Source organism: Musa acuminata, chromosome BXJ1-3 (assembly GCF_036884655.1).
Source record: "Musa acuminata AAA Group cultivar baxijiao chromosome BXJ1-3, Cavendish_Baxijiao_AAA, whole genome shotgun sequence".
In the NCBI taxonomy this organism is placed as follows: domain Eukaryota; kingdom Viridiplantae; phylum Streptophyta; class Magnoliopsida; order Zingiberales; family Musaceae; genus Musa; species Musa acuminata.
This window is the reverse complement of record NC_088329.1, coordinates 39548439-39574445: the sequence shown is the minus strand read 5'-3', so window position 1 is coordinate 39574445 and position 26007 is coordinate 39548439. Positions and strand designations below refer to the sequence as shown.

Here is a 26007-nt window from a genome sequence, read left to right as displayed (position 1 = left end):
GTGGCATTTTACTTGTTTAACTAAATTATGTGTAACACCTGAAGCTTAGTGTGGATAAAGATTTAAATTGATTTATCATTAGATTTAAATATCTTGAACCAATAGTTCACATCTGAGCCTACTGAACATGATAGTTACTTATTTCATCAAATCAAATATGACATTAAAGTCAACATAAAATTAAGCATAGTAAAAGATTCAAGTAGGAAATGATTAACTATGAAAGGATCCCAAAACATAATTATTGAGTGGAACATATATATTTGATTCTGAGTCATATTCTAACCTAAGGATGTCAAACCATATTATTTGATTTTCAAACTCTTAATAGAGGAAATTATAATATCCCCATGTTTTGTTTCATAATAAAGTGGATAAAAATTTAAATTAATTTATAAAAATATGATAGATATATTATATTAATTTATACTTAAATATTTTGGATCAATAGTCACCTATAATTGTGAGTTACATAAAACAAAGGGAGAATGTTTCATTCTGCATCTTATAATGATGAGTTCACATTGTTCAGAATGTAACAAGAGCTAGAGGAATGGCAGGAGTTCTAGCACTCTTGAGGCCATCTAAACTGGAGTCCTCTGCCCTGGTAGCCTAGACTTCACAAAAAAGTACAGATGAACATATAAAGGTCCTACAGTCACATGAAAGGTCATTACCTTTACATCCTGACAGTGGATATGTAGGCCACTTGGGTTACAAGGATGCAAGGAATTGAGTGACACAAGAAAGGAGGGTCATTCTTCAGTGTCAATGTGACCTTGAGCAGCAGCCATTATTGCTGTGAATCCCCACATAGCCCAGAAATCATGAGCTGGATGGAGACCAACAGGCTTCCACTTGCATTCCTAAGCTGAATGGTAAAGAAAGATGTCAATGGGAAGCTACATCATCCTTCTTCATGTTTTGGATTAAATGTTTGATCTTATGAGTTGAGTCATGAGGCAAGTCCAAAGCTTTGCAGACCACAGATTGAGATAAAAAGAATATTCTAAATCACAGATTTACTTGGAAGTAATGACAGATTTAGGATACTACTTCTCAGGTTCTAAGAGAAACTATTTTGCTAGTCAGTTTTACATGTCTTATCCATTTCATTGCCATCTATGAAGGGAAAAGAAGGCTGCTAAATTTATGGTTTCATTCTTCTAGAGATCATTTCTGCTAGAAAAATAGACTGAACAACTGCATGAAAAGTAGCCCAGTCTGCCTCCCATCTCTGATTTGAAGAGAGCATACATAGCAGATCATTGAGGACTGGTCTACACCTTGAAGCCATCTATGATGGTGCTGAGAAATCTCAAAAATAAATAAACCAGTGGATTAATAATGCATATTTATGAGCAAAAAATGGCTCAAGATCCTTTTTATTTTCTGGCAGACAGACAACTTGCTGTTTCCAAGTGGCATCATAGCTCTATTATTTGTACCCTCCCTCATGAATGTGTTTGCAGGTTTTGGGCAAAAAGCTGATAAAAATTGGAAAACATATAAAACTATTCCAATTTGCTTGAACTATTTCATAATATGTAATCCTCATACCAAGACAAGTCTAAAGTACATTGAATCTGAACAATTCTATTACTTCAAGAAAATGGCAACAACACCCAAAAAAATCCGGACACTGTTTAATTAAACCTAACTACACTTGATTAACTTGATACTGTGACTCAATACCCAAAAAATGGCAGACAGACTATGCTTTTATCTAAAATAAGTATGGATTTATGTACTAATGAACATTTGAAATATTTGGTTACATTTGAAACTGATTCCAAGGATTTTAGATAAAAGCATAGTCTATATCATATCCTCCAAACCACAATGGAATCAAAACCTACCTAATAAAACCGATGAGTTTCGAGTATACTTGATGATGGTGTAATTGACTCACTATAAAGGTTGATAATTTGGTTTATTATTCCATACAATTTTTAAGATATCAAGAAGCTTAATTGATAAATGTTTGAATACTAGTTGGACTATATTTTATTAAAATTTAGAGGGTATAAAGTTTTACTCAAAGGTCAAATAATAGATAATCGATAGCGAAATGTTGATAAATTCTACATCGATCGATATGGATTATGGATTGCTTCCAAGTGTGGTCTTATCACCAATTGGTCTCACCTTAAGTCATGGCGATGAGGACTATGCCATGACATAAAGCTGTAAGACAGTAACAAAGCAATTAACAATGAGGATGGTATCGAGGATAGTCCAATGATAATGAACAATAACAACACTAAAACCTATGAGAATGATGATAATAACGATGATAATAAAAACTAATTAGTGGCAAACAAGGGTAGCATTATTCAATACAACATTGAAGTTGTATTCTCAAAATTCTTGAAAGATGATGGCAGCAAATTGTACAACAAAATTCGGTTTATTATGAATATTTTTGTTAGTAATAGTATATATATAACGTTGTTAAATGAAAAATGACAATAGACAATGGCCTAAATGGTATTTAGAAACTTGCACCACATTTTTGTGTGCCAAAAACAATGTGGTGATGATGGTTCCAATGATGTGCAAGTGATCTTAACAAATATAAATTATGTGAAGAGTCAATAATCATCTTAATCAATGAAGTATATGATCAAAGAAACATGTCAATAATCATCTACTTGAAGACAAGAAGCAATCCCTCTCTCTCTCTCTCTCTAAAATTGCACTTACTGAATGATAGATAGCTATGAATGCTAAGTTCATTATATAAGTTGGATCAAACCAAAAGAAAGATTGTTCCATCTGAAGGACAAAGTTTTCTACTCCTTGACGGCATAAGTTTCTCATTGGCTGAAATTTTGAACCGTCAATTTCTCGCTCGACGAGTTTGCACAAACTCTTTCTTGTGGCCCGACGACAGCTCGACTTGGATATTAGATAATCCATCCACTAAATAGCTGACCAATAAGATATTGAATGGTTCCAAAATCTAAGCATGGAAGATTCCGCAAACCTGATTCGGAACCTTGGGAATGACCCCCCAAACCCAGGATTCGAACCTCTTCAACTTTTCTCCTGTCCTTGCTCGGGTAGTCTTCTTGTATATACTATATATATACACACACACACATTCGTATCTCTTCCTTCAATTCTCGAGAAGAGAAAGAAGAAGAAGAGAACCGTTCTTTATTCTTCTTCTTCTTCTCTTTGCTGCAACTACTGCAGCAGTGGAGTTAGTTTAGCTTGCGAACATGGCGTTGCCGTTGGCGTACCAGACGGGACCCGCCGTGCCCGACTGGCTCAACAAGGGCGACAACGCATGGCAGATGATCTCGGCGACGCTCGTCGGCCTGCAGAGCGTGCCGGGGCTCGTCATCCTCTACGGCAGTATCGTAAAGAAGAAGTGGGCCGTCAACTCCGCCTTCATGGCGCTCTACGCCTTCGCCGCAGTCTGGATCTGCTGGGTCACCTGGGCCTACAACATGTCTTTCGGCCACCATCTGTTACCCTTCTGGGGCAAGGCCGGCCCTGCACTCGGGCAAAAGTTCCTCCTCAATCGGGCGATACTGCCGGCAACCGAGCACGATTACAAAGACGGCACCATGGAGACGGGCGAACTCGAACTCCTGTACCCCATGGCCTCCATGGTGTACTTCCAGTGCGTCTTTGCGGCCATCACCCTCATCCTCCTTGCCGGCTCCCTCCTCGGCCGCATGAACTTCAAGGCGTGGATTCTCTTCGTCCCCTTGTGGCTCACCTTCTCCTACACCATCGGCGCCTTCTCCCTCTGGGGCGGCGGCTTCCTCTTCCAATGGGGCGTCATGGACTATTCCGGCGGCTACGTCATCCACCTCTCCTCCGGCATCGCTGGCTTCACCGCCGCCTATTGGGTTCGTCCCCACAACCCACTTCCAACCCATCTTTTCTATTCTCATTAGCAGTAGTTGATCGAAGTCATGGGCACGGGATTGATAGGTCGGTCCGAGGTCGACCAAGGACAGGGAGAGGTTTGTCCCCAACAACTTGTTGCTGATGCTGGCCGGAGCCGGGCTGCTGTGGTTGGGGTGGGCGGGGTTCAACGGCGGCGACCCCTACGCCGCCAACATAGACTCTTCGCTCGCGGTGCTCAACACCAACATCTGCGCCGCCACCAGCCTTCTGGTCTGGACGTGCCTCGACTCCATCTTCTTCAAAAAGCCCTCGGTGATCGGAGCGGTGCAGGGAATGATCACTGGCCTCGTCTGCATCACTCCCGGTGCAGGTACTCGTCATCTCTTCGTCCTACGCCATCCCCACGCTCACCTTACACACACTCCATCGTCTACTTCCTCTGCAACACTAAGATCCCAACTCTCTTATGTCTCTCAGGGCTGGTCCACGGTTGGTCTGCCATAATAATGGGAATGCTATCTGGCAGCGTTCCCTGGTTCACCATGATGGTGGTGCACAAGCGCTCCCGCCTGCTCCAGAAAGTGGACGACACCCTCGGCGTCTTCCACACCCACGCCGTCGCCGGCTTCCTCGGGGGCGTAACCACCGGCATCTTCGCCGAACCCCGCCTCAGCGGCCTCTTCGTCGCCGTCACCAACTCCCGCGGCCTCATCTACGGCAGCCTTGTGCAGGTGCTGAAGCAGGTGGTGGGTGCCATGTTCGTCATCGGGTGGAACGTGGTTATGACCACCCTCATCTGCGTCGCCATTAGGTACGTGATGCCGCTGCGCATGTCGGAGGAGCAGCTCGCCATCGGCGACGACGCAGTCCACGGCGAGGAGGCCTACGCGCTGTGGGGCGACGGGGAGAAGTACGATTCCACCAAGCATGGCGTGCACGATGACGAGACGCTGCACAACAAGGTGGCCACCGGAGTCACACAAAACGTATAAGAAGATATCCAAGTTGTCAGCAAGCACAAAGTCTGTTCAAGCAAAAGAGGAGGGAGTGATAAGGACATTGGTAATTGAGTTGACACCTTTTGTTACGCCCAGTTCATCGGGTAACGAATAAATAGGGTTCTAGTTTGAAGTTTGGAGAAGTGTGCATGTCGCTTGTAACCCTAGTTTATTTAATTTGATCTCAAAAACTTGATTTGTGCCCACCTCATATCTATGCAATATATTCAAACTTGAGTTGAAAAGAAGTCATAGGATCCAACTCGATTTGTGCCCATGTCGCTTCCCATTATTGCGGATCATGGTTGATCAAATCTACTAAAAGAATTTGAGAGTTTGAGAATAAAAAGAATCCACTTCATGTGAAATCATCATTCGCTTATACTGAATTATCTTTCCAGTCCGCACCTAATTTCCACTCGACTAAATAAAAAGGCTCTGTTGGAAGAAGAATCAATTCAGCAGGCATAGCAAAATGTTCAACATTTGTATGTGCAATAAGAATTACTGGATAAACACGATCACCCAACAAAATGCTAATCCAAGTGCGCAAGAGCGTGTTTTGTTGCCACCTGTTTTGAGTTTATGAGAGGCGGATAGCAAAGCAATGGTTAAAAAATCGACATGTTTGTCGCCTTTGCTTCTCTCGCAAGCAATACTCGATGCCAATGTCCCCGTTCCACCGGAAACACAAGGTCTCAAACAACATATGAAGCTTGAAGCGATGCCAGATATCTGAGGATGATTCAGTATACGACACTGTCAATTCCCTTCCGAGTGAATTTTGAACTGTGGCACATTTGTTTGCTATGCACATTGCTCGAGGAATCCATAGGTCAATCACTTGATCTTTTGCATCCTGCACTTAATCTTCACAAAAGGTGTCACAAATTTCAACAAAAATTGAGGGATATCTCAATACCAAAGAAGGTAATAACATAAATAGGACGAATATCATAAAAATTGCATAACGGGTGATTATTGTTTACCACGGACCGAAGGACCCTTGATTTCAATCCATTATATCGTTTTGCTGGTTTGCCATGAAATTTCTGTTTTCGACTGTCCCAAGGAGAGAAGATGAACTTATGCAGGTATCTATCTCATAAGCCCGTCTGATCATGTGATGGCACAGAGTTCATAAGGCAAAACCATGACCAGCAAAATCCTCTTCCTCTCCGCTGCTGAACGACTCCATGACTTCACTGTCCTCAACATCCTCATCACCCTCGGCCATGATCTCGAGCAACCCTTGACCACCCTCAAAGTCTAGCTCATCTTCATTTAAGTCGCCATCATCTAGCTCGTCCACGCTGTCAATATCTTCATCATCCTCATTACTCATATCGTCTGAATCAGTGTCACCATCGCCAGCTAAGTCAGCATCAAAGATCGAATCCATATCTGCCTCTGATTCATTTTCATCATCATCCTCGTCTGTGTCACCACCATCATCAGGGTCTGAATCATCATCGGTTGCTCGCTTCCTTCCGACCTCATAGAGCCTTGCAGATGAGAACATCTCTTCATGATCATCCATGGCAATAACCCCAACAAAAGTGTCAGTAGGATCGGTGGCAAAGTCGAGGATGCAACGGTCAACTTGAACAGTACCAATGTCAGAGTAATTCGCAGCATCAATAGTGCGAAAGGCAGGGAATAGTGGGTGTCGGACACGGCGTGTGTTGATGGCTGAAGTAATCTCTTCTAGGTTGCGTCGCAAAATTGCATATATGACATCCCCACCTCCATTAAATGTAATCACAGTCTGATCCAACGAAGGCACTGTCCTCAAAAGCTTGAACTTTCGGAGATCCCACACCTCTGAATTTATAATGACCTGCACAAATAAAAAAAAAAGATGAAACCAAAGAACTTCATGCATGCTCCAGTGTACCAGTAAAACAACCTCTATATGTTCATGCCAATTCTTCTAAATATCAGAAACACTTTAATGAGGCTCTGAATCAAGCATTTGCATCAACAGCAGGGAGTGTGGAATCAGTTATAAAATACAAAAATAAATGAGCTTAAGTGTGATGCCATGCAGATTGCTTATGCACCACAATAAACAATTATACAAAAACTTCCATATACAAATTCTCTCAAAAACAACTTTTATAACATTCAAACAAAGAGAACCAAGGATTTTGCCAGTTAAGAATCTGACACGATAGGCACAAAAGCATTCATAAAATAAAAAATTGCTGTTAGTTATGTAGAAGATGAAAAGGCAAAAGGACATATTGCAAGAATTTTGATTATGGAAAAACAGGAGTTATGAACACATTAATCAGAATTTTTTAGAGAGCTTATGAAACAAGAATATGGACATGAGATACCATAGCTACAATTGGGATATGCCAATACATCAAATTTTTGAAAAATAGAATACCAATACAACATAAATATGGAATGAGAAATATTTTAAATATATAATATTAAATATGACAAACTTAGTACTTGATTATAGTGTTAAAACATGTAGTAGCATATTATGATAAATAATAAGAATATGTAGCATCTACGAAATATGCATCATAAAGAAAACTTAGTAACATAGAACTCCCACAATATAGACAGAGCTTATCATAAATGAATTGATACCATTATTTAAATTTCATTAATCATAATATAATACTTAATACAAATGATATATGAATGACCACATTTAATCATTATACCGACCTGTCTGCAATAAAAAAATCAAAGAAAATGAAAATCATACAATTTATGTTATTTTAGTTATAATTTAAATGTAGGATATGTACTCCCGTGTACCCTCTTAATTCTTCACAGATCAGAGACTATCTTACACTCATTGTTTACTAGATTGAGTCAGAAAGGCAATACTGATTCAAATTAGTTCCGATGCAAGGAAAAGACATTTCCTTGGTCATTGCCTTGCTAAATCACCTTCCCAATCTATTTACTCTTGCTCATCTCCCTCCCAAACTGGTGCCTACTGTGAACTTTGTCTAGCGTCACTAGTAAATTTCTGGAATCAGATAGAAGACGAGGCGAATAAGATGAACAATAACGAAAAGCACCAAATAATAATACACATACACCAATCTACAAATTTACAAATTTCAGGAATAATTTGCACCTGAAAACAACTGTCATACATCTTTTGAGCTTGTAATTGTTACGAGACAATAACTAAAAGAACCACCAAATAATAACATATAGCATACCAATCTAGAAATTTACCACCTACATAAATAATATACACCTAAAAACAAATTTGTCATGTGCATCTCTTATGATTGTGTCACGACTCATGCAACTGTTCATAATTTAACATGACCACAAATCCACACTTCTATCATATTTTCATATGGCAAAGATGATCAGTGCAAGAAAACATTCCAGTGTTTTTTTAACATGCTAAACTGCTTCACGCATGGCTTTAACGTATAACCACATCAAATGTATGAGAAAATAAATTAAAAGGTCAGTTCATACCTCATTTCCAGCAGGGTGAAACCCACCACCACCATAATCGGTGAACTGGTCAAACTGATGAATTGCATTTGAACTTCTCCTATCCCACAAAATTCCATTCCATAGCATCATCGTGTCCACTGGGCTAAAATGTATGAGGGACTGTGCATGTCCCCGAAACATGCCTGAATGGTTGCTTGAGCTATCAGGAAGCCTCAACTCTACATTGTAAGTTTGTACATCATATAGAAGAACCTCTCGACGTGATGTGTCCGATGATAAGGCTGCAAAACTGGTACCTGAGTGGCTAAAACGAGCAGCCTTACACCCTTCAAATGAATGTAAGGGGCCACCTGAAATTGATGAAGCTTCCCACAGTTTTACATCATATAACGCTGAAGAAAGAACCAACTGAGTTCCACCAGATAGGGCTGATTGAACTAGTGTAACACAAGTCTGGTGGCAAGTCTGACTCTCCAACAAATTCCCACTGTTAGAATCAAATATTTTCAGCTCACCAGAATGACTTCCCGTTGCAATACGTGAAGATTCCCCGAGAAAAGTAATACATGTCAAAAGGGCAGCATCAGCACGGCAAGTGCGACAGGGCCTATATCTACTGTATATAAATTGGCGATCTCTACGATGAGCATGAATCCCACCATATTTTTTCCTGAACTCTCGGCTACTAACCCGTGCAGTTATATTTGCAGGTGCATTAAGACTACGGCTAGGTTCTGGACAGACATGTGGTTGCAAGAGAGAAAGTGGCGGCAAAGTGGTAATAGGTGCTGGGCACTGCCGATGTTGGTGCTTTAAATATTGTACAACCAATGAGTCAAGAGTCATCCGTTCAGTTTTTTCATACTGTGAGTTACCAGGCAGGCCAAGCTGAGCTACAGGTGTTGTTGGTGCTCCGGGAGTGACTTGACATTGAATATCATCTGAATTATCTATAGAAATGTTGCTGCATGATGTTTTACTCAATGCACCTCTTGGACTGTGATTTACAATGGGCAGCAACCCTTCTGCATCTGTTGTCACAAAATTCCTCCGACCAAAATATGGCGTCTGACATATTGGAGACTGGAAAGAGAAGTCTGCTGTTGAAAGGTGCTTAGCTGGTGATGCAGAAGAGGGTTCCTTCAATTCCAAAAACTTCCTTTTCATTGGTAAACAAATTGGTGTTTTAAATGCTACTTCTGTATCTGCAGTAGACTTGAAAACAGAGACCGATGGAGTTTCTGTTCCACCACATAGTGCAGCAGATTTTGTAACACTAAACGCTCTAAGGGTGGATGATGCATGTGATGAAAGCTGGCCTTTACCCTGGCAGAAATTGGGAGAGAATGCTAATTGTTTCCTTTTAAAAGAACTCAAAGCTAAATCAGACTTTGGACCAGCCTCTTGAGAAACTGTCTTTATAAAATCAGAGAGAAATCCACAAGATGCACGGCCAGATGGCCACTGGAGTTGCACAGATGATACTTCTTGCACATTTGTTTGGTGTAAAGGTGGTGTTGGTGCTCCTAATGATGGCAGAAGTGTCAACTTAGCCTCCTTCTGTAGCAGGGTAGCAGTAGCTTTTAATCCAGATGCTACTAGATGTTCATGTATCAGCAGTAATAGCTCCCTGCACATCATGTAAGTTGAAGCTATATGAGAATAAAGGCATTACTCATGAAATCTTCAAATAAACTTTGCATGCCTAAAAGAAGTCAAAACCTGGAGTGGTAAGTTATAGGAGTTGCTGCAGCTATTGCTGCTCTCTCAATGCGTCTGAGTGTAGGAGCAGCAGCATCAGTGGCAGCCAAAGTGCTTGCACGCCCTGAATTTGTTACAATCTATATAGTATCCAAAGAAAAGCAAATCAAAATCATTATAACATAACAAAACTATGCAAGACAATAATAACACTCAGAAAATTGGAAAAGGACAGATTAAGATAACCCACGGCTCATACAATTATTTAGAGGGTTGTAAGCTAACTCAGTTTCATCGCCATAGTAAATGGTGTTCACAAAATAAGAAGTAGCTGTCCAAATTTAACTAAAAGGTTTGTCATCTGTAACTTACAGCAATCAACTCAATGGAAACCTGGACCAACTCAGACTGCCACCTTGCTTGCTCAGTTCCAGATGCTTGGCTGCTCAAATCTCGGATGAGTTCTGAGAGCTTCTTACCAACCTGAAATGTAAAACTGAAGTTTGAGAATGCATCAAACAGATAATTCAAATACACGCATCCTGTACTTCACCATAAAACACAAAAGGAAAAAGAGCTCCAGAGGGAGAACATAATCAGATAATAGATATGTCAAGGAACTGCATTTCTATTCTAACAACTAGTGAATAAAACTCAAAGATTAGCCACATGGACACACCTGCAGTCTTGTTAGTATGTGTGCAATTGCCTCATCTCTAGCTAGACCGAGCAGGACACGACATGCTAAAGCTCTGATGCAATCAAGAGCAGCAGGAGGCGTGATCATCCGGGGGTTCAGAAGATGCAAAAGAACCTTTATGCCATTGTTTGCTCGAACAGCCTCTCTTGCCTGACGATATCCTTGTTCCAACTGAGCAGCAAGGCCAGCACAGCCAGATCCAGATCCTAAAGATATTCTTCGATCTCCAACAACTCCTGCTGATATAGCAGGTGCAGGTGTACTTGAGCTACAGCCTGGAACTGCTGCATTACCCCTATCCACCAGGTTAGGTTCCATAATTCGCTCTCGAGGCTCATTCTGGATGGTAAATGTAACACCACTATCTGAGTTATTTCGTTCAGAATGCCTCTCTCTATTCTCTGAAGGACCATTCAATGTTTGAAGTGAAACAGGCTGCTGACCTTGTGCAGACACAGAGGGTTTGATGCTGATTGAAGGAGGTGGACATACAAGATTTACTAACACGTTCAATGCTGGATGAATCACCTGAAAGACAAAACACATAAGAGGGAGAATGCACATATGAAGTAGAACTTATTTCAAAACAAACAAGCACCATATTATGAAAACCACAAGGCATTCAAATCTCTAGTGAAGCAAATTTTACCTCAGGATCAACATAACCAGCACCATTAGCTGCATCAAGAATAACTGCCATACCCACTCGGTTGTTGCTCAAAGTAGCATTTATAATTAATTTACGGCTATCTTTTACAAAAGTGGCAATATGGAGAACCCCTAATGCATACTGGGCCAAATCATGAAGATAGCGTTCAACAGGTGGTGCCTGAAGAAACACACAGAACATCAAGTTTTGATCCATATAAACTGGGATTATTTCATGCTGGCAACAATACAAGCAAAGACGGAGTAGTTCTAATACCTGACACAGCTCCAACATTGTTATGTGGCCATTAGAGGCTAAGAATTTATCCACTAATGGCCAACGGGCTCTAACAAAAGCGGGCCCAAGCTTTCTGTCACGCTGTATTTGAATAAACACTGAATCCATAGCTTCATTGCTGATATCAAGTGGCTTATAGGAAGCCCTTGCACTTGAGGTACTTCGGGCTATTCCACGACTACTTTTATTTGGACGAAGAGAATCAACAAGCACAATAAGGTGGGCCCTAAAATACTGTCGCAAAGCAACACAGGTGTGATAGGCAATTTGCTTTTCTGATGCAGTCAGTACTTCAGCAGATGATCGGTCATTTCTAGCAGGTACATTAGGTATACCCACCGTGCCAGAATTTCCACCTGATCTAACAGATGCAGCACCATGCAGAATATTTAACATTTTATGCAGGCCTTCTTGTACGTCAAAAGAGTCCAGAATTGCTCTAAATACAAATGCAGCAGCAAAAAAGATAGCTGCATTTTTTCTAGCTTGATCTTGAGGGCACTCCAGAAGCTGAAGTGCTAACTCAACTATCTGTTGCACCACATTGGATGGCAGAGCACAAACCCGTTCCATGATAGCCTGAGAACATGGATCAGAATATGCATAAAGTAGTATTTAATCATTCGATTCTAAACTTAAAAAATCATTTAATAATAAATACAAGAACCAAAAATTGCTAGTTGAACATGCCAATATGCCATATTATCACCTGAAGGGAACCAATGGTAAACAAGCATGATGAAAGACCAAAAAAGGTATGCAAGACTCTACGGACAGAAAGAAGCTTCTGTATTCCACCACGATCAACAAACAAGGCAGAAAATTTCCGATGCGCAGCCAAGGCACATATCAGGTTGAGAACTTCAGCTAGCAATGCCAATTGATCAGGAGTCTCATCATCTTTGAAACTGCATTGCAAGAATGCAAGACAGACATCAACACCCTTTTCATGTAGAATGGGTCCCAGTGCTTCAACATATTCCCCCAAAATCCCAAGACATCGAATACTGTATTTCACTCTCAGCCTTGCAAGAGTCTCATTTTCCAATATGACAAAGATTTCTATCTCTTCATTACCTTTGTCTTCCAATGTCTTTAATTCGATAATATCCTTGCTTAGTTGGTTGGCATTCCTAAAATTGAGAAAATCCCACATTAGCATACAGAAAAAAAAAGGTTCCATTTTTTCCTTTTTATTGAATGTGGAGAGGAGTGGTATACCGTGAGATCTCAGTTGCTATAGCAGCATCTACAACAGTAGATGCAGCTTCAGATGCAGCCGAAACCACAGCTTCTTCATCATTCTTGCTTTTCCAAGCCTAAAGTAGCAACTAAAATTTCAGCATTCTGGTACCATCAAACATAAAGAAAAGAAAAAAACAAAGTGGAATGAGTTTTACTTACCTCAGTAGCAGCAGTCTTGACAAGTTCAGCTGCAGCATCGCCTGCTGCTTTTATTGCCTCTTCAGGTGCATTAGCTGTTCTGGCTTCAGCTTCAGCTGCTCTTATTGCTTTCTTCACCATTTCAGATATGTCCTTTTTACCAATATTGCAATCCAATAAACGTTCATCATTATCCTTTCCAATAACGAGACCATCACAATAAAAAATGCTCAATTTATTGTCTGTATCAAGTACTTTTTCAATGTCTTCATGTTTAGCTAAGTTTCTTTCACCGAAAAGTTGACCACTTCCTCCTATGTATAATCCAGAAGATTGAGATGCAGCCCTAAGATTCTCCGAGGTACCTCCGCTAATGTTTCCTTTCGCTGTACTCCTTGGAAATCCATGGTTTAACCCTTGCTTTAATAGATCCACTCCCTTGCTGTCATCTAAATCATCATCTTGGCCTGATTTGCCAGCAATATCTCTTTCGCCATATTTTGACTTTCCATCTAGCAAATTCTTATTCTGCCATCGATCACCAATAAGATCAGGATATTCTGCTGCCATCTGGTTTGGGCCAACTAAATCTGATGAAGAGTCAGTTAGTTCAGATTTCAAAGAATCACCTCCATCTCCCCAGGTATCATCTCCACAAACTTGTCCGGTTCCATCATTCTTAACAGAACCTTTATCAGCAGTTGGGTCACCTGATAACCTTTGATCTCCAATCCTAGAACTTTCCAAATGAGCAACACCAGAAACCTGACATGATCTACCTCTTGTTTCTTCTCTATCTTTGGTGGAACTAGAAGCTGAAGCACGCTTGGCCTCAACAAGAGAAGTAACATCTCTCTGACCAGAGCTGGAGTCGCCAAACATTTGTGTGCGCAAATAACGCATGAGCTTTGCTGACAAACCTGATGTCAACATATCTTCTACCACTTGGCTGCTGCTGAAATCATTGTCGACCTTTTAAAATAACATGCAATAGGAAAAGAAAAGAATCAAGAACATGCAAGAATGAGAATGGATTACCTAGGTAATGATAAAGCCAGAAGTCCAGTAGCATAAGTCCTCAACATTTCAGAATCTGTTGGCTTATCCTCTCCCAATTCATGCTTCCAAATGGAATCATCATCATAAACTGGAGTATCCTCATTCACCCAGATTTTAATATTGTCCAGCACAGCATCATCGAAAACATGAGGATACTGGAAATACAATGTCATTCACATAAAACAGAATGTAAGCACATGCTTATGTATCCAATAAAAACAAATATCACAAGCAACATAGCTAGCTCACCATCCAACTCGAAGAGCAGCTAAGCAGCAACCTGGCAGCAGCTGCACGGATACTTGGAGGAAATCTACTTTCCGTTAGGAATTTGGACGATGTCAACTCATAAAATTCATCATTATCCTGACAAAATCACTATACATGTAGCCTTTGTGCTTCTTCCAGCAACACATGCAAAACAGATCTAGAGGAAATAAATAGCCACACTGTTATATAAAATGCATACCCGCACTAAGTTACCAAGCTTTCCTATATTGTGAGATGTCCGAACATTGTTGAAAGGTGAATTTGCAGTTTCCTGAAGATATCTGAAACAAAGAGCAGGAAACAAGTCAAGCAATAATGAAGAGTAGGCACAAAGAAACCAAAATGATCAAAGACAATAGTAAATTATGCAGTAATTTATGTCATTTTTTATCAAGATGGAGGTCTTACCAATTGAATTTAACATCAAAAAGGAAGATTCTTTTTTAAAAAAAATCTAAAATGTTATCTTTTTTGAAAAACAAAAGAATAAATTATTGTTTTAAATCAATGTCATAGTATTTTTTCCTTATTTTTTGTATTTTCCTTTTATTCTTGTACTTGGGTAGTATATAAAAGAAAAAAATGACATTATAATCAAGGTTTGCTGTACTATAACATACCGCTCGGTATGGGTGATATGTATCAGTCCAATAAGGGACCGATAAGGGTGGTACATACTGGTTTGTCGGTATGCCCCACTATATTGTGTGTCAGTACATCAGTATGTTTCGATACATACCGTATTGATTGCCAGTCAGTACATCGGTATAGACCGATAAAGCGAATCATGATTACAATTAGAATATATTAAAATTAAAGAATTGATGTAAACAAGTACATTTTCCTACAATTGTTTGTTAGTGGTTTAAAGGTACATTTATATTTAATGATGGTATAAATCCGAAGGTACTTGTGGAAATGCAAGACTTCCATTCTCAAAGTTTCATACTCCCAATTTTTCTATTATATTTTTAAATGAATATATCAAAAAATAAATAAAAGTATATTACCCTGCATATGTGTGAGTAATTCATGGCCTTATTTATTTTTCCAATAATATGAATCCAATGTTCACCAATGAGACACTTGAAAGATGTGAAGCCTTAATCCTAGGAATTTCCCTTTAAGCCAAGGCATGTTTGATAATTATCTTTTTTTCTATTTTCATGTATATACATATATATACTTTATTTGTTCACTCGAACTCGTCCTACATCAAATTTGATATCAGAAGTTTTGATTTAGCCAAGATATTACATCACTTTGATCAAAATCAATTATATTTCAGTTATATAGATTAGGAATGAGTTCCTACGCAATAAAAATGAATGATGCAGGATCATTTTAATTATTTCTTATTTAAATAATTTTTTTATTAGTTTCAGATTGTTTTTGCAAATTCTTCCATAAGTAATTACAGGATAACATCTACTACAAACCTATACTAGTTACCAATATTGTCCAAGAATACCACAATCCTATATCAGTTTACAAGATTGCCCTAAAGAAGGAAAAAAAAAAGGTAAAACAAATGGAAGGAGACAATCATAGGTTTGATTAAAATTCTTAAAGAAAAAGGAGATAAGCCTTAAATTTGATTGAAGATTTTATACCATAAGGAACTTTTTTCATTTGATGAAGATGGAAGTATATAAATCAATCAAGAACATGATTAAAAGAAAAGATTGTTTGCAAATCAAATATTGAATGTTTCTTCTTCAAAGAAGGAATAATAGATTGATTTAGCTAGATGTAATTGCATTTTTTTCTTGTTTTTTGAATTTTTCTTTTCTTCATTATACTTGGGATAATAGATAGATCTGAGAAAAAGAATGAGATGCATTAATCAACAAGGAATTAGTTCTTTTCTAACATTAATATGAGAGTAATATCTTTTCTCTGATGGTATGAGACCATCCTTCATGTTTGACACATGCGTAGGTGAAGGTGCTCATCTTGGTGGTTCTTTCTTGATTTTGAGTGAGTCTGATAATTATCTCTTTTTTATTATCTTTTCTTATTATTATCCTTTCCTTCCTCTATCAAACTCATCCTACATTAACATAACCCTCCACTCTAGTGTAAATGAGTTTCTTCTTGCTGTTATTTCAGAACAATCTACTAAGCTAGAAGATTAATCATAACGGCATTCATTAAAAGCTACTACAGTTACATCATACCGAATCCTGCTGGTTTTCAGAAAATCCTTCATCCAAGACAACAGGCCTTATCTAACAAGATGGACTTCAGTGCCAATCAGGATACAGTAGCTACAAAGGATCCAAAGTAGAAACCAGAAAATTATAATAAGATAATTACCATAGGTATTAAAATATGTAGAGAAACTATGGATAGAATACTATAACCAAACACTTCTGCCCAAGATTTTAACTACTATCGTTGGTATTCATAGTTTCATACCATAATCAGAACTTATCAGACTAAGCATACATTGATTAATAGAACTTGTTATGTCTTAACATACCAATAAGAAAATTACTAAAAAAAATTGATCTGTCATTACCAATCAGTATAGTCAGTATATTGGTATGACATCAGACCAATATGGACGGTATGGTTGGCATACTGTCATATTTTAAACTGTGCTTTAAACCATTTATTTTTATGTACATATGCATGCATGCATACATGTATATACATTTTCCCTTTTCCAAATCATCACAATTTCTTCCATATTGAATGCTACTCGAAAATGGGACTGCTTAGGTGGACTACACTGGATAAATTATGTTCTTTCTCTTTACAATCATATGTTTCATTCAGTATACCTGAATTTGCATTTATGATAAAAGTGGTTCCCTCTTCAATTGATTACAAGCAGATATGAACCCTCAAAATCAGATTCTAACTTATTCAATAATTATTTTGTGTATCGTTTGCTGGTTGATAACAAACAATGTCCATGGTTGTAATACCACTATGAATTACGCCATGCACGTACTTAATTTCCTTCTAGCTCTGAGAAAAATACTAATTTGGTTTCCTAACTCCTTCAGGAGAAGTCTAAAGTTGAGAGGGAAACTGTTTCTTCGTAACCATGACTGGGCAAACAGTATGTTTCCGACATTTTCGATGGCATGTTTCCTTTGCTTTGTGTTGTTTTTTCTTTGATAACCCTCCTAGTCAGTGATGTAATGCATGCTTAACAATTATTACAGCCTATATCTCATGCCAACATGCTCGGAAGGCTTTAGCCGGAGAGTGACATTGGTTCAATGGCAATCAGGAATGAAACTACAGAGAGTGAATAGTAAAAGGATGGAAAATCATAGTAGTTCTTGGAAGAAGAAATCAACTTACTGAGTAAAAGCATTAACAAATTATAAATTATCAAGCTGAACCAAGCTCTTTTTTTTTTAATAACTTGATCAAATACATGACCAGAGACATATTGAGGCTATTCGTGACCTCTATATTTGTGCATCAAATGCACAAAGTAGAGTGAAGTTACATCACATCGATTTCATAACAATCTGCAAAGGTTATACCCATCTATCCTGAATATCAAGAAGATACAAGTAGGCTTAAACAACTGGACACTTTTGGCGTTCATGAGAATTTAACTAATGATTACAAGAGGACCAAGGAATGTCATTGGAAAATTCATATTCTGCATAATATAAAATATATCAAGGTTGTCACAGCAATATGTATGTACTTCTTCATGACTCAAGAAGAAGAAGAATGGTACATGTGCATAAGCTTCACCTAGAGGAAAAATGCTGACAACTAGCTTTCCAAACATGTATTGTTCCCTTACATCATAGATCTTCTTCATAGTATTTATCCATGACAATATGTCATAGTCCAGGGCTGCCATACCAATCTTCGAAAGTTCACATGTATCAAATCATTTTGGCAGATGCACAGGGCAATTTTTGGCTTATGCCAGGTGCAACCAGAAAGTACAGTATGTACCTGTACCACAAAAAGGAGATCCTTGGTCATAAGCAACAAATTATCACAATTTTATATAGTTAAGCTATACAACTCCAAAAGCATCTCACCAAGAACCTCTCTCATATCTGTTTCACATATCCTTATGATAATACTTCCAGCGGACCTAGAATTGACCACAACCACATTGCTATCAGAAGTAGGCTAGAAGAGGCAGCATCAGCCATGGCATGGCTAACCTCATTTGGGACTCGTGGACAATAAGAGTTGGCTGCGTCTGCTTTAGGCTTGGTCAGCCATGCTATAAGCCTTAGCGACCATGTATGCTGCCTACATATGTAAGATGAATATTTAAATGAGTTTGGACTTGTTTACTAGTCAAAACATGTGCCAAACTCAAGGAGATTCTAATATTCGCCAACTAAGACTAGCAAGAATTTGACCAATTACAATAGTCTGATAAGCCCAGAAAACTCTATTCTAAAGCCCCAATTGATCCAAGAAATGTTGGTCAGAGGAGAGCTGAAAATCTGCTTAAGGTGAAAGTTTCCTATCTCAAATAATGTTGGATAGCCCCTAATCTTACGCAAGTCAAAGGTCCGGTTTGGGGGTTCAATACTTCAATCACAACAAGAATGAGAGAAGTGGAAAAATGAGGCTACTTTAATCAAGTTCAGAGAATAATGCAAATATAGAGCATCATGAGCCTCTTGAGCATGATTTTTGAGATTTGCTTTACTTCATTTCAGCATTGACATGTGCTATATTCCTTTGGTTCAGTTCCTTTAGTTTAGACTGGGAGGCCTTTCCTCCATCTTGAATCAAAGGAGACAGTGATAGGTGGCCCTACATCTTATTTTGTAACATCTACTTTGAGATGCTTCAATTTGAATCCATGAACCAAGGAACATTAACTTTCAGTTCAGTTTTTTTTTGTGGGGGGGCGGGGAGGAACTGACCTATATATATGATGTCATCTTCTCGATCCTTTAAGAAATCTTAAACTTTCAATTCATTACCTCCCGAGATTCTCACAATTGTAGATCATCCTAGCACCAACAGGCAATGACCATTGGAGAATATATTCATCACTTAAATGGGATGCAAATTAAAGGTGATTCAAAGTATCCAACAACAGCTTCATTTGTGACGTTCTACCTAGCTTACTTCAACCCATAAAACTTGTGACAACAAATTGAATTATTTTCTATCAAACTAATTTCCTTGTATTAAAGAAAATTTCATTAAACGTGCTTGAAATGTGGGAAGACATATCTCCAAAGCTTCTTGGTCCTAAAGACGAGCACATAAATACGGGTAACATTCTCCAAGTTTCACTCTTCAAACTTCACAGGGCATGGTATTCAATATATATGGATCGATTCAAACTTGAGTGTTCAAGAGATAAAATATTTTTCCACAATGATCAGAACACGAATCTGCTTATTTAATTTCTCACGATAAGAGGGTGTTTCTGACATGTGTCATTGGCCACCCAAAACGGCCATTTTCCAGATAAAGCAAAATGGTGGTTTCCAGCGTCTTTTCGGCCATGCAGAAATTGTCCCGTTCATCAAAGTTAAGTAAACTTACTTAACAATGCAAGGGAAAGCAGAAAACACGGACTCTGATTTGGCCTGATGGGAGAAAACGGAAGGAGAAGAAGCCAAGCAAAATAAAGAAAACACAAGAAACCCTAAACCAACACCAGGCTCCCAATTACGAAATCGATGAGAAGGGAAGGTACCTGGACTCTTGAGCCTCTAGTATCGTGGCCAACGCGTGGAGGTGCCTGGGGTTCGGGTTCGCCTGGGTCTCGACGATCTTCGAGATCAGCCGCTGCGCCCGCGCAAGGATCGCCTCGTGCTCCTCGCCCTCCGCCTTCGCCTCCTCCCCCGACGGCCCCGCCGCCGCCTCCCTCGCTCTCTCGGGCTGCATCGACACGATTCCCCTTCCTAACGCCGAATGCGAGAGATTGCAAGAGGCGGCGACGAATCGAGCACGCGAAAGAGAAATGATACAGTAAAACAAGAGCGAGACGAGGAACGGGAAGGAACAGGACGGGAAGAACTGAGTGGGGCTTTTGGTGCTGGGCTTATAAAATACAAAACCTAGGTAATAAACCGAACCGATTCAGCTCGAAGGGTGTGACAACCGCAACGGCGGCCTGAGATTTCGTATCCGATCGACACGTTTCACATCGGAAGGTGGATATCGAATTGGGAAGATGATTGGACCGGGCCTCGGTTCGGTCCAGGTCAAGTTTAAGTCCATAACCAAATTAATTAAAAGTAAAAAGGAAAGGTGCGCGGCGAAGTCGAATAGAGTCGCTTCGGTACGTTGGATGCCGTATAAATATGATCAAGAAACGGGTAGCAAATAAAATAAAGATGAATCCGATACGACCCGATCCGATCTGAGGGGCAAGCCTCAAAAGACCGACCAAGGCCTAAATCGAGTTAGGATGTCAATTAATTGGATTCGGATCAAGTACAGTGATTATGAAATGTTCATGAGTAATTGATTAGTCGGAAGGATTAAGTTATCTATGTACAAGTATGAATAAATTAAAAAAAATACTAAATAGTTAATCGAGTTCAGAAAGTATATTAAAATAACGTTTATGAGCTTGATGAAGGTTCCTAATTAGTGACGGCTAATACATAAAATAAGGCTAGCTATGTTTATTAGCTACCATAAACTTTGACCGACCAGTAAAACAAATCTACAAGCCAAAGGGGATTTCCATTCGAACTTAATTGACTTAACCATCCGCTCGAACATAAGCACACATTAAAAAGTATAGTTTAGATTAACCCAAGGAAATTTATAGTCTAATTAGATGGTACAAATAGTTAAACAGTTTGTATACAATCGAATGGTTAACGGAAATGAAACCCAAGTCTGATATCCTCGTCTCTATCACATGCGATCACCCATAAGCCTCTACGGCGCCGCCGCTTGAGGCCAAGTACGGCCGCACGTCCGCAGTCGCCTGGCAGTGCCACGGGCGCACTATAGCGTTCTGCTCGCCGGTCTTCATCGTTCATGTGGAATTCTTGCCTGCAGCGTACGGTACTTCGCCATCGTCGCTCATGCAAAGTCGTAAGCTTCGCCATGCAGCAGCAGCCTGGCCACTCTTGTCCTTCTCGAGATGGCCCATTTCCGCTTTCGACTGCAGCTCACGAGCTTGTTGCAGAGTTGATCGACTGCAGCATCTTAATCATTTCTCTCAAAGAGAGCTTTTCTTCGGTTGGTGTTTCAGCTGATCATCATTAGAGTGTGTAAACCACAACAACTTTGACAAGTAGTGCTTGCAAGGGACATATGATCATACTGTCAAACCGACTGAATTAAAGTAATGAGAAGGAGAAGCTGGCATTGGTCGATCGGAAAGTCATCAGTGATGGAAAGAAAACTAACCAGAAGATATCTATCCTTATCCTGTTGGCCCAAGATCTTGGAAGCATCATTTAAGTGAGATTTCTCTCATTGCAAACCACTGCTTGTTCTATAGACAGCCAGCAATTGTTTCTAGTGACAAACAGATACAAAGAATACCATCATTCTGTACAGTTTACTTTTGGGAGTGGCGAGTCATTTGAATTGACTACCTGATCAATTGGACCGCAATAAACTATTGGCTATATGGAAGTACAGTTTAATTTCATCCAATGTCAAGAAACAAAAAAATCCTTCTTTTGAGGTAAATGTATCTCTTACAACCAGAAAGTGAGAAGACATTAAGAAAGTATTGTATGAAACTGATATGAGAGAGTTCATCAAGTAAAGGCTCATTTGGATGCACTGATGATTTGCTTAAAACAGAAAGCATAAAAATGCATGGAAGAACAAGATTGATTACAACTGGGAAGCAAAGGAGGACATGCAACAAGAAATAAAGATAAAGAAAATATGGAAATCGGCAGCTTCAACAAGACTAGGTTTCATTTAATGTGGTAGCAAGAACGGAATTTGCAAGAGATTAAACAAACCCACAAGAGAAAGAACTGTATATGATGATGTTTGGAAGGCCTTTCATGATTCTTGTAGGTTGACCTTCAACTTGCAATATACATCAGAAATATTGCTACTAATTTGCTAAAATTTGGAGCAAACAATTTGTTTCTGAATTAGTTAGAAGGAACAAGTTGTGGTTGGTGATAAACATTCTGCAGGCCAAGAAAATTTCTTGAGAACACTTCAGTGTTGTATGATTAAACTACAAATTGATAATATTTTGCACACAGATGAATTGCAAGAACTATATTATGCAAAACCAAAAACACTGAGTCGAGCGTTTGGTGTAGTAAAACAGAAATGTAATAATTTGAATATTATTAATGGTACAGCAGAAATGTGAACTTTAAATCAGTTGTGCTGATCTCTTAGTACATGCAGAAAATTCAGATTTGCTGCAAATCATATGACTCTTTATATATCTTAGCCACCAACATATTATTGCCAATATACCAATAGCATTATTATTTTCTCAAAGGAGCTGCAAAGTCAGAATCATGATCTATCAAACATTGCAAGGAAATGATCTCCTTGGTCTTCAACGCCTGCATCATAGTTCACTGGAACAATTGGCATATTTGAAGAAGAAGACGACTCGTTCAACTGCGATAAGAGCAACTTGTCCAGGACTTTCCAATCGACGAATTCGCCATGGCAGCTACTGTCCCCAGTTCCATGCTCATTGCTGCCCATACAATTACCTTCAAAGTGTTCATTATTGGAGAAACCTGAAGATAAACTCGGGCTATCTAATTGTGGGATGTGAAGAACCTGATCTAGGAGGTTCTTCCTAGATTCAAGTTCTATCTCATAACCTAAACTTCTTTCATATGGAGCTCCTCCCTGAAAAGAATCCATGAAGCATGTAGGCTTGGCAGCAAGCCGACCATAGTGATTGTGTCCGAAATTGTTGTAGCAAGGCCTTTGATTGAGATTTGGTTTCTTGAACGCTCTACACACAACCCATCCTTCTTCCTGCGGTTTTCATTTACCCGTCAAAGTTAGCAAGAAATGTTATTATCCGTAAATAATCATTTCATCTCAAAATGGATGAATAGATGAAGAAAACCTAGTTTTCTCATCATGGCAGTTGCATAAGCATAGGCAAATCGTATTCTGGATCTGCACTGCGTCGACACGGTAAATCTACCTGAGCAGGTTCATTTTCGTTTGATTGAAGACGGTATTCATGCATGATCCAATCAGTTCGCTGGCCATTTGGAGCTCGTCCCTTGTAGAAAACAAGAGTCTTCCTCATCCCTATAATTCGAGACTTGGACAACACCGGCTTGTCTCGCCCTGTCGCCTTCCAGAAACCGGCTGCGGTAGCTCTATTGGTGCGAGTTCCGCTTGGATACTTCCTGTCTTTGAAGCTGAAGAAGTACCACTCGCTTTGCTCTTCACACCCATGTCTGCATCTATCTGTCGAAGCAAAGGAAAAAGAAGAATCTGCAATCATATACACAGGTGAACTGTGAGAGTTCCTCACTGCTAAGTTTTCTGAAGGCTACAGACCTTGAAGCTCCCACGGCTCTATTCGATAGAGATCGACTTCTTGGATGACCTCCAAATCGATCCTTTGAGAAGCCACCTTCCTTGCAAGGTAATAGCCCACAAGCTCTTCTTCCGTGGGATGGAATCTGAAACCAGGTGGAACACAACTCTTCTCCATTGTGGATTCACCTGGAGACCTCGCACCAAGTTAAGATGGATGAAGAGGTGATGAGCGGGCCCTACAAGATTTAGACCCTCATCAAAGAGATCCCCAAAATCTAGAAAGCAAATAGGAGGAATTGATTGGAAAATGACCTGGTACACCATCAGTGCAAGAAGGTAATGCTATTTACATTATATCCCGTTCTAAATCTTTTATATAATTAAGAACATCCCATACTTGGAATTCAACAAGCGTATGGAATATATTTCGAAGTTCTAGATCTGATCATCTTAGTGAGTATAACATAGAAAGCAGATGGAAAAATTGACTATAAATTTCAATCATGCCTATGTTTCTTTGAGTGCACGCCAATGATGTGGCTGCTTTCAGTTTCAGTGACCACCACACCTCGAATTCCCAAGGCTGCAAGAGAGAAGCATATACCTACAATAGCTATGGTTTCCACATGCTCTCAGTGGAGGAGGAGAAAGACGGTACGACCACAGTAAGCTCTGCGGAACAGCGTAATTTACTCTGAGATGTTGAGGAACTCACCGGCAGCCAGGCTTCTTCGCGTGCAGAAGGAGAAAGAGAGAAAGTGAGAGACAGAAAATGCTAGTTTAGAGGCTGTCCAGGCTTATATACAAAGTTCAGAAGGAGATGGAAGGACAAAGAATAAAAAGGAGGAATGTAAAGAAAGGAAGAGACGGGGGGTTAGCAGCCATCGAGTGCGCGTGCAGTGATCAAACAGGAACGGGAAAGGAGAGAAGGAGAGGGTGGCCTGAGGGCGATTTGGGCGGTGGGGGCAACAGCAAGAAAGAAATCTTAAGCCACCGCCACCTCTCTCATGCACACCAACAGCCCCCCTTTGCGCCGTTATTTTATGCTGCAAGGCTACTTGGTCTGGAAGTCAAGATGTGGAGGCAGCCAAAGGAAGGACCACCCTATGGCACTTGTTGCTTTATGTGCACTGGGAATGTGCCTTGCATCGTACACTCAATCATTCGTGTCCACAGTCCAGTTCCAGGCCAAGATTAGCTTCAGGACAAGGATCATTAATTGAAGCTTGCACAAACAAAGAACACTTGGCTTTTCGCATGATGCATGCTATCTAAGTCTGGAGGGGAAGGGATAACAGAAGTTCCATGACTTGGAACATAATTAATGCACCAAGATAGGACCATGCGTTGATTATATATATGTATGATGTATGCATATATACATAAAATATCATGACCTTTTCCTTTCGAGGGGAGTGTGTCTCTCTAGTTGAACCATGGACTCACCATACGTTCAATAGACGATTGAGTACTGTAGTGACTGTAGCTACAAGGAGGATGTGCTGCTGTCAATTTTACAGGTATGTATAACAGTCTGTAGATATGTGTGTATACTGTTAATTAGTATGCAGTTCGATTCTAATGGCAGAACTCAGATTACCAAGGGAAGTCAGAGTCCACAACAAAATCCAAGACTGGAGAATGGCAAGCTTCTTCTGAAATGGAGAAGTACCTGTAAGGTTCTGAAAAGATGGAAAACCTTCCCTTTCCTCTTAGTTTGCCGGTGACATGGCTACATCAGTCATCCATCTCTTTCCCTTTGGGGCTTCCAATCTTTGATGATTTTAAAGTAAAACGGGTGGGTGAACTCAGTCTCCGTCAGGCTCCTGAAGTGCCCCTGCAGTCATTTAACTGCAGAAAGAGAGGAACAAGTAACTACACACTTTCTTCCCAATCCCACCAAGTTTTCGGCCAGCTGATGAACACAGGGGCTTATCTCTATCTATAGGAAGAAGAAGAAGCTTTTTCTTGCTCATATATCTTCTCTGTCTTCTCCAAAATCTTTCTTTTTATTTCGTACTTCCGTTCCAGAAAAAAAGCAGCAGCAGCAATAGCTACTAGATTAAACAAGAGGTAGCATCCTCGATGAAGCGTGACAGAAGAGCCTTCTGAACGATCCAGCCTTGTAGAACACGTTTGCATGTTGTTCGATCTCCTGCCTCGCCGCCAGTTAGCTTGCCGAACACATCAAAACAGTG

At 39.8% G+C, this 26007-nt stretch overlaps 3 protein-coding genes across 7 annotated transcripts; 1 reads left to right on the top strand and 2 right to left on the bottom strand.

Annotated features, from left to right (window-relative positions):
• The first annotated feature begins 3147 nt into the window (after positions 1-3147).
• Positions 3148-5071, top strand: LOC135629298 (ammonium transporter 3 member 1-like). The gene is made up of 3 exons (XM_065136480.1): positions 3148-3866; positions 3952-4237; positions 4345-5071. The coding sequence occupies exons 1-3, from the start codon at positions 3228-3230 to the stop codon at positions 4857-4859; spliced, it is 1440 nt and encodes a 479-aa protein (XP_064992552.1). The 5' UTR covers positions 3148-3227; the 3' UTR covers positions 4860-5071.
• A 614-nt stretch (positions 5072-5685) lies between these two features.
• Positions 5686-20367, bottom strand: LOC135629278 (DDB1- and CUL4-associated factor homolog 1-like). 5 transcript variants are annotated; one of them, XM_065136463.1, is made up of 15 exons: positions 20040-20179; positions 16555-16644; positions 14574-14655; positions 14354-14470; positions 14084-14259; positions 13067-14000; positions 12884-12981; positions 12372-12795; positions 11642-12241; positions 11366-11545; positions 10696-11244; positions 10389-10499; positions 10038-10156; positions 8334-9945; positions 5686-6705 (listed from the first exon to the last, which is right to left on the bottom strand). In XM_065136463.1, exons 2-15 carry the CDS (start codon positions 16584-16586, stop codon positions 6004-6006), a joined length of 5736 nt encoding a protein of 1911 aa, XP_064992535.1. In that variant the 5' UTR covers positions 16587-16644; positions 20040-20179; the 3' UTR covers positions 5686-6003. The 5 variants fall into 5 exon arrangements, with proteins under 5 accessions (XP_064992535.1, XP_064992538.1, XP_064992536.1 ...); XM_065136466.1 differs by lacking the exon at positions 16555-16644 and adding an exon at positions 18156-18313 and having other exon boundaries at positions 20040-20177; XM_065136464.1 differs by lacking the exon at positions 20040-20179 and adding an exon at positions 18156-18170.
• A 2246-nt stretch (positions 20368-22613) lies between these two features.
• On the bottom strand, positions 22614-24837 carry LOC135586529 (NAC domain-containing protein 105-like). The gene is made up of 4 exons (XM_065136448.1): positions 24525-24837; positions 23828-24045; positions 23463-23734; positions 22614-23287 (listed from the first exon to the last, which is right to left on the bottom strand). The coding sequence occupies exons 2-4, from the start codon at positions 23982-23984 to the stop codon at positions 22808-22810; spliced, it is 909 nt and encodes a 302-aa protein (XP_064992520.1). The 5' UTR covers positions 23985-24045; positions 24525-24837; the 3' UTR covers positions 22614-22807.
• Between the last annotated feature and the right edge of the window lie 1170 nt (positions 24838-26007).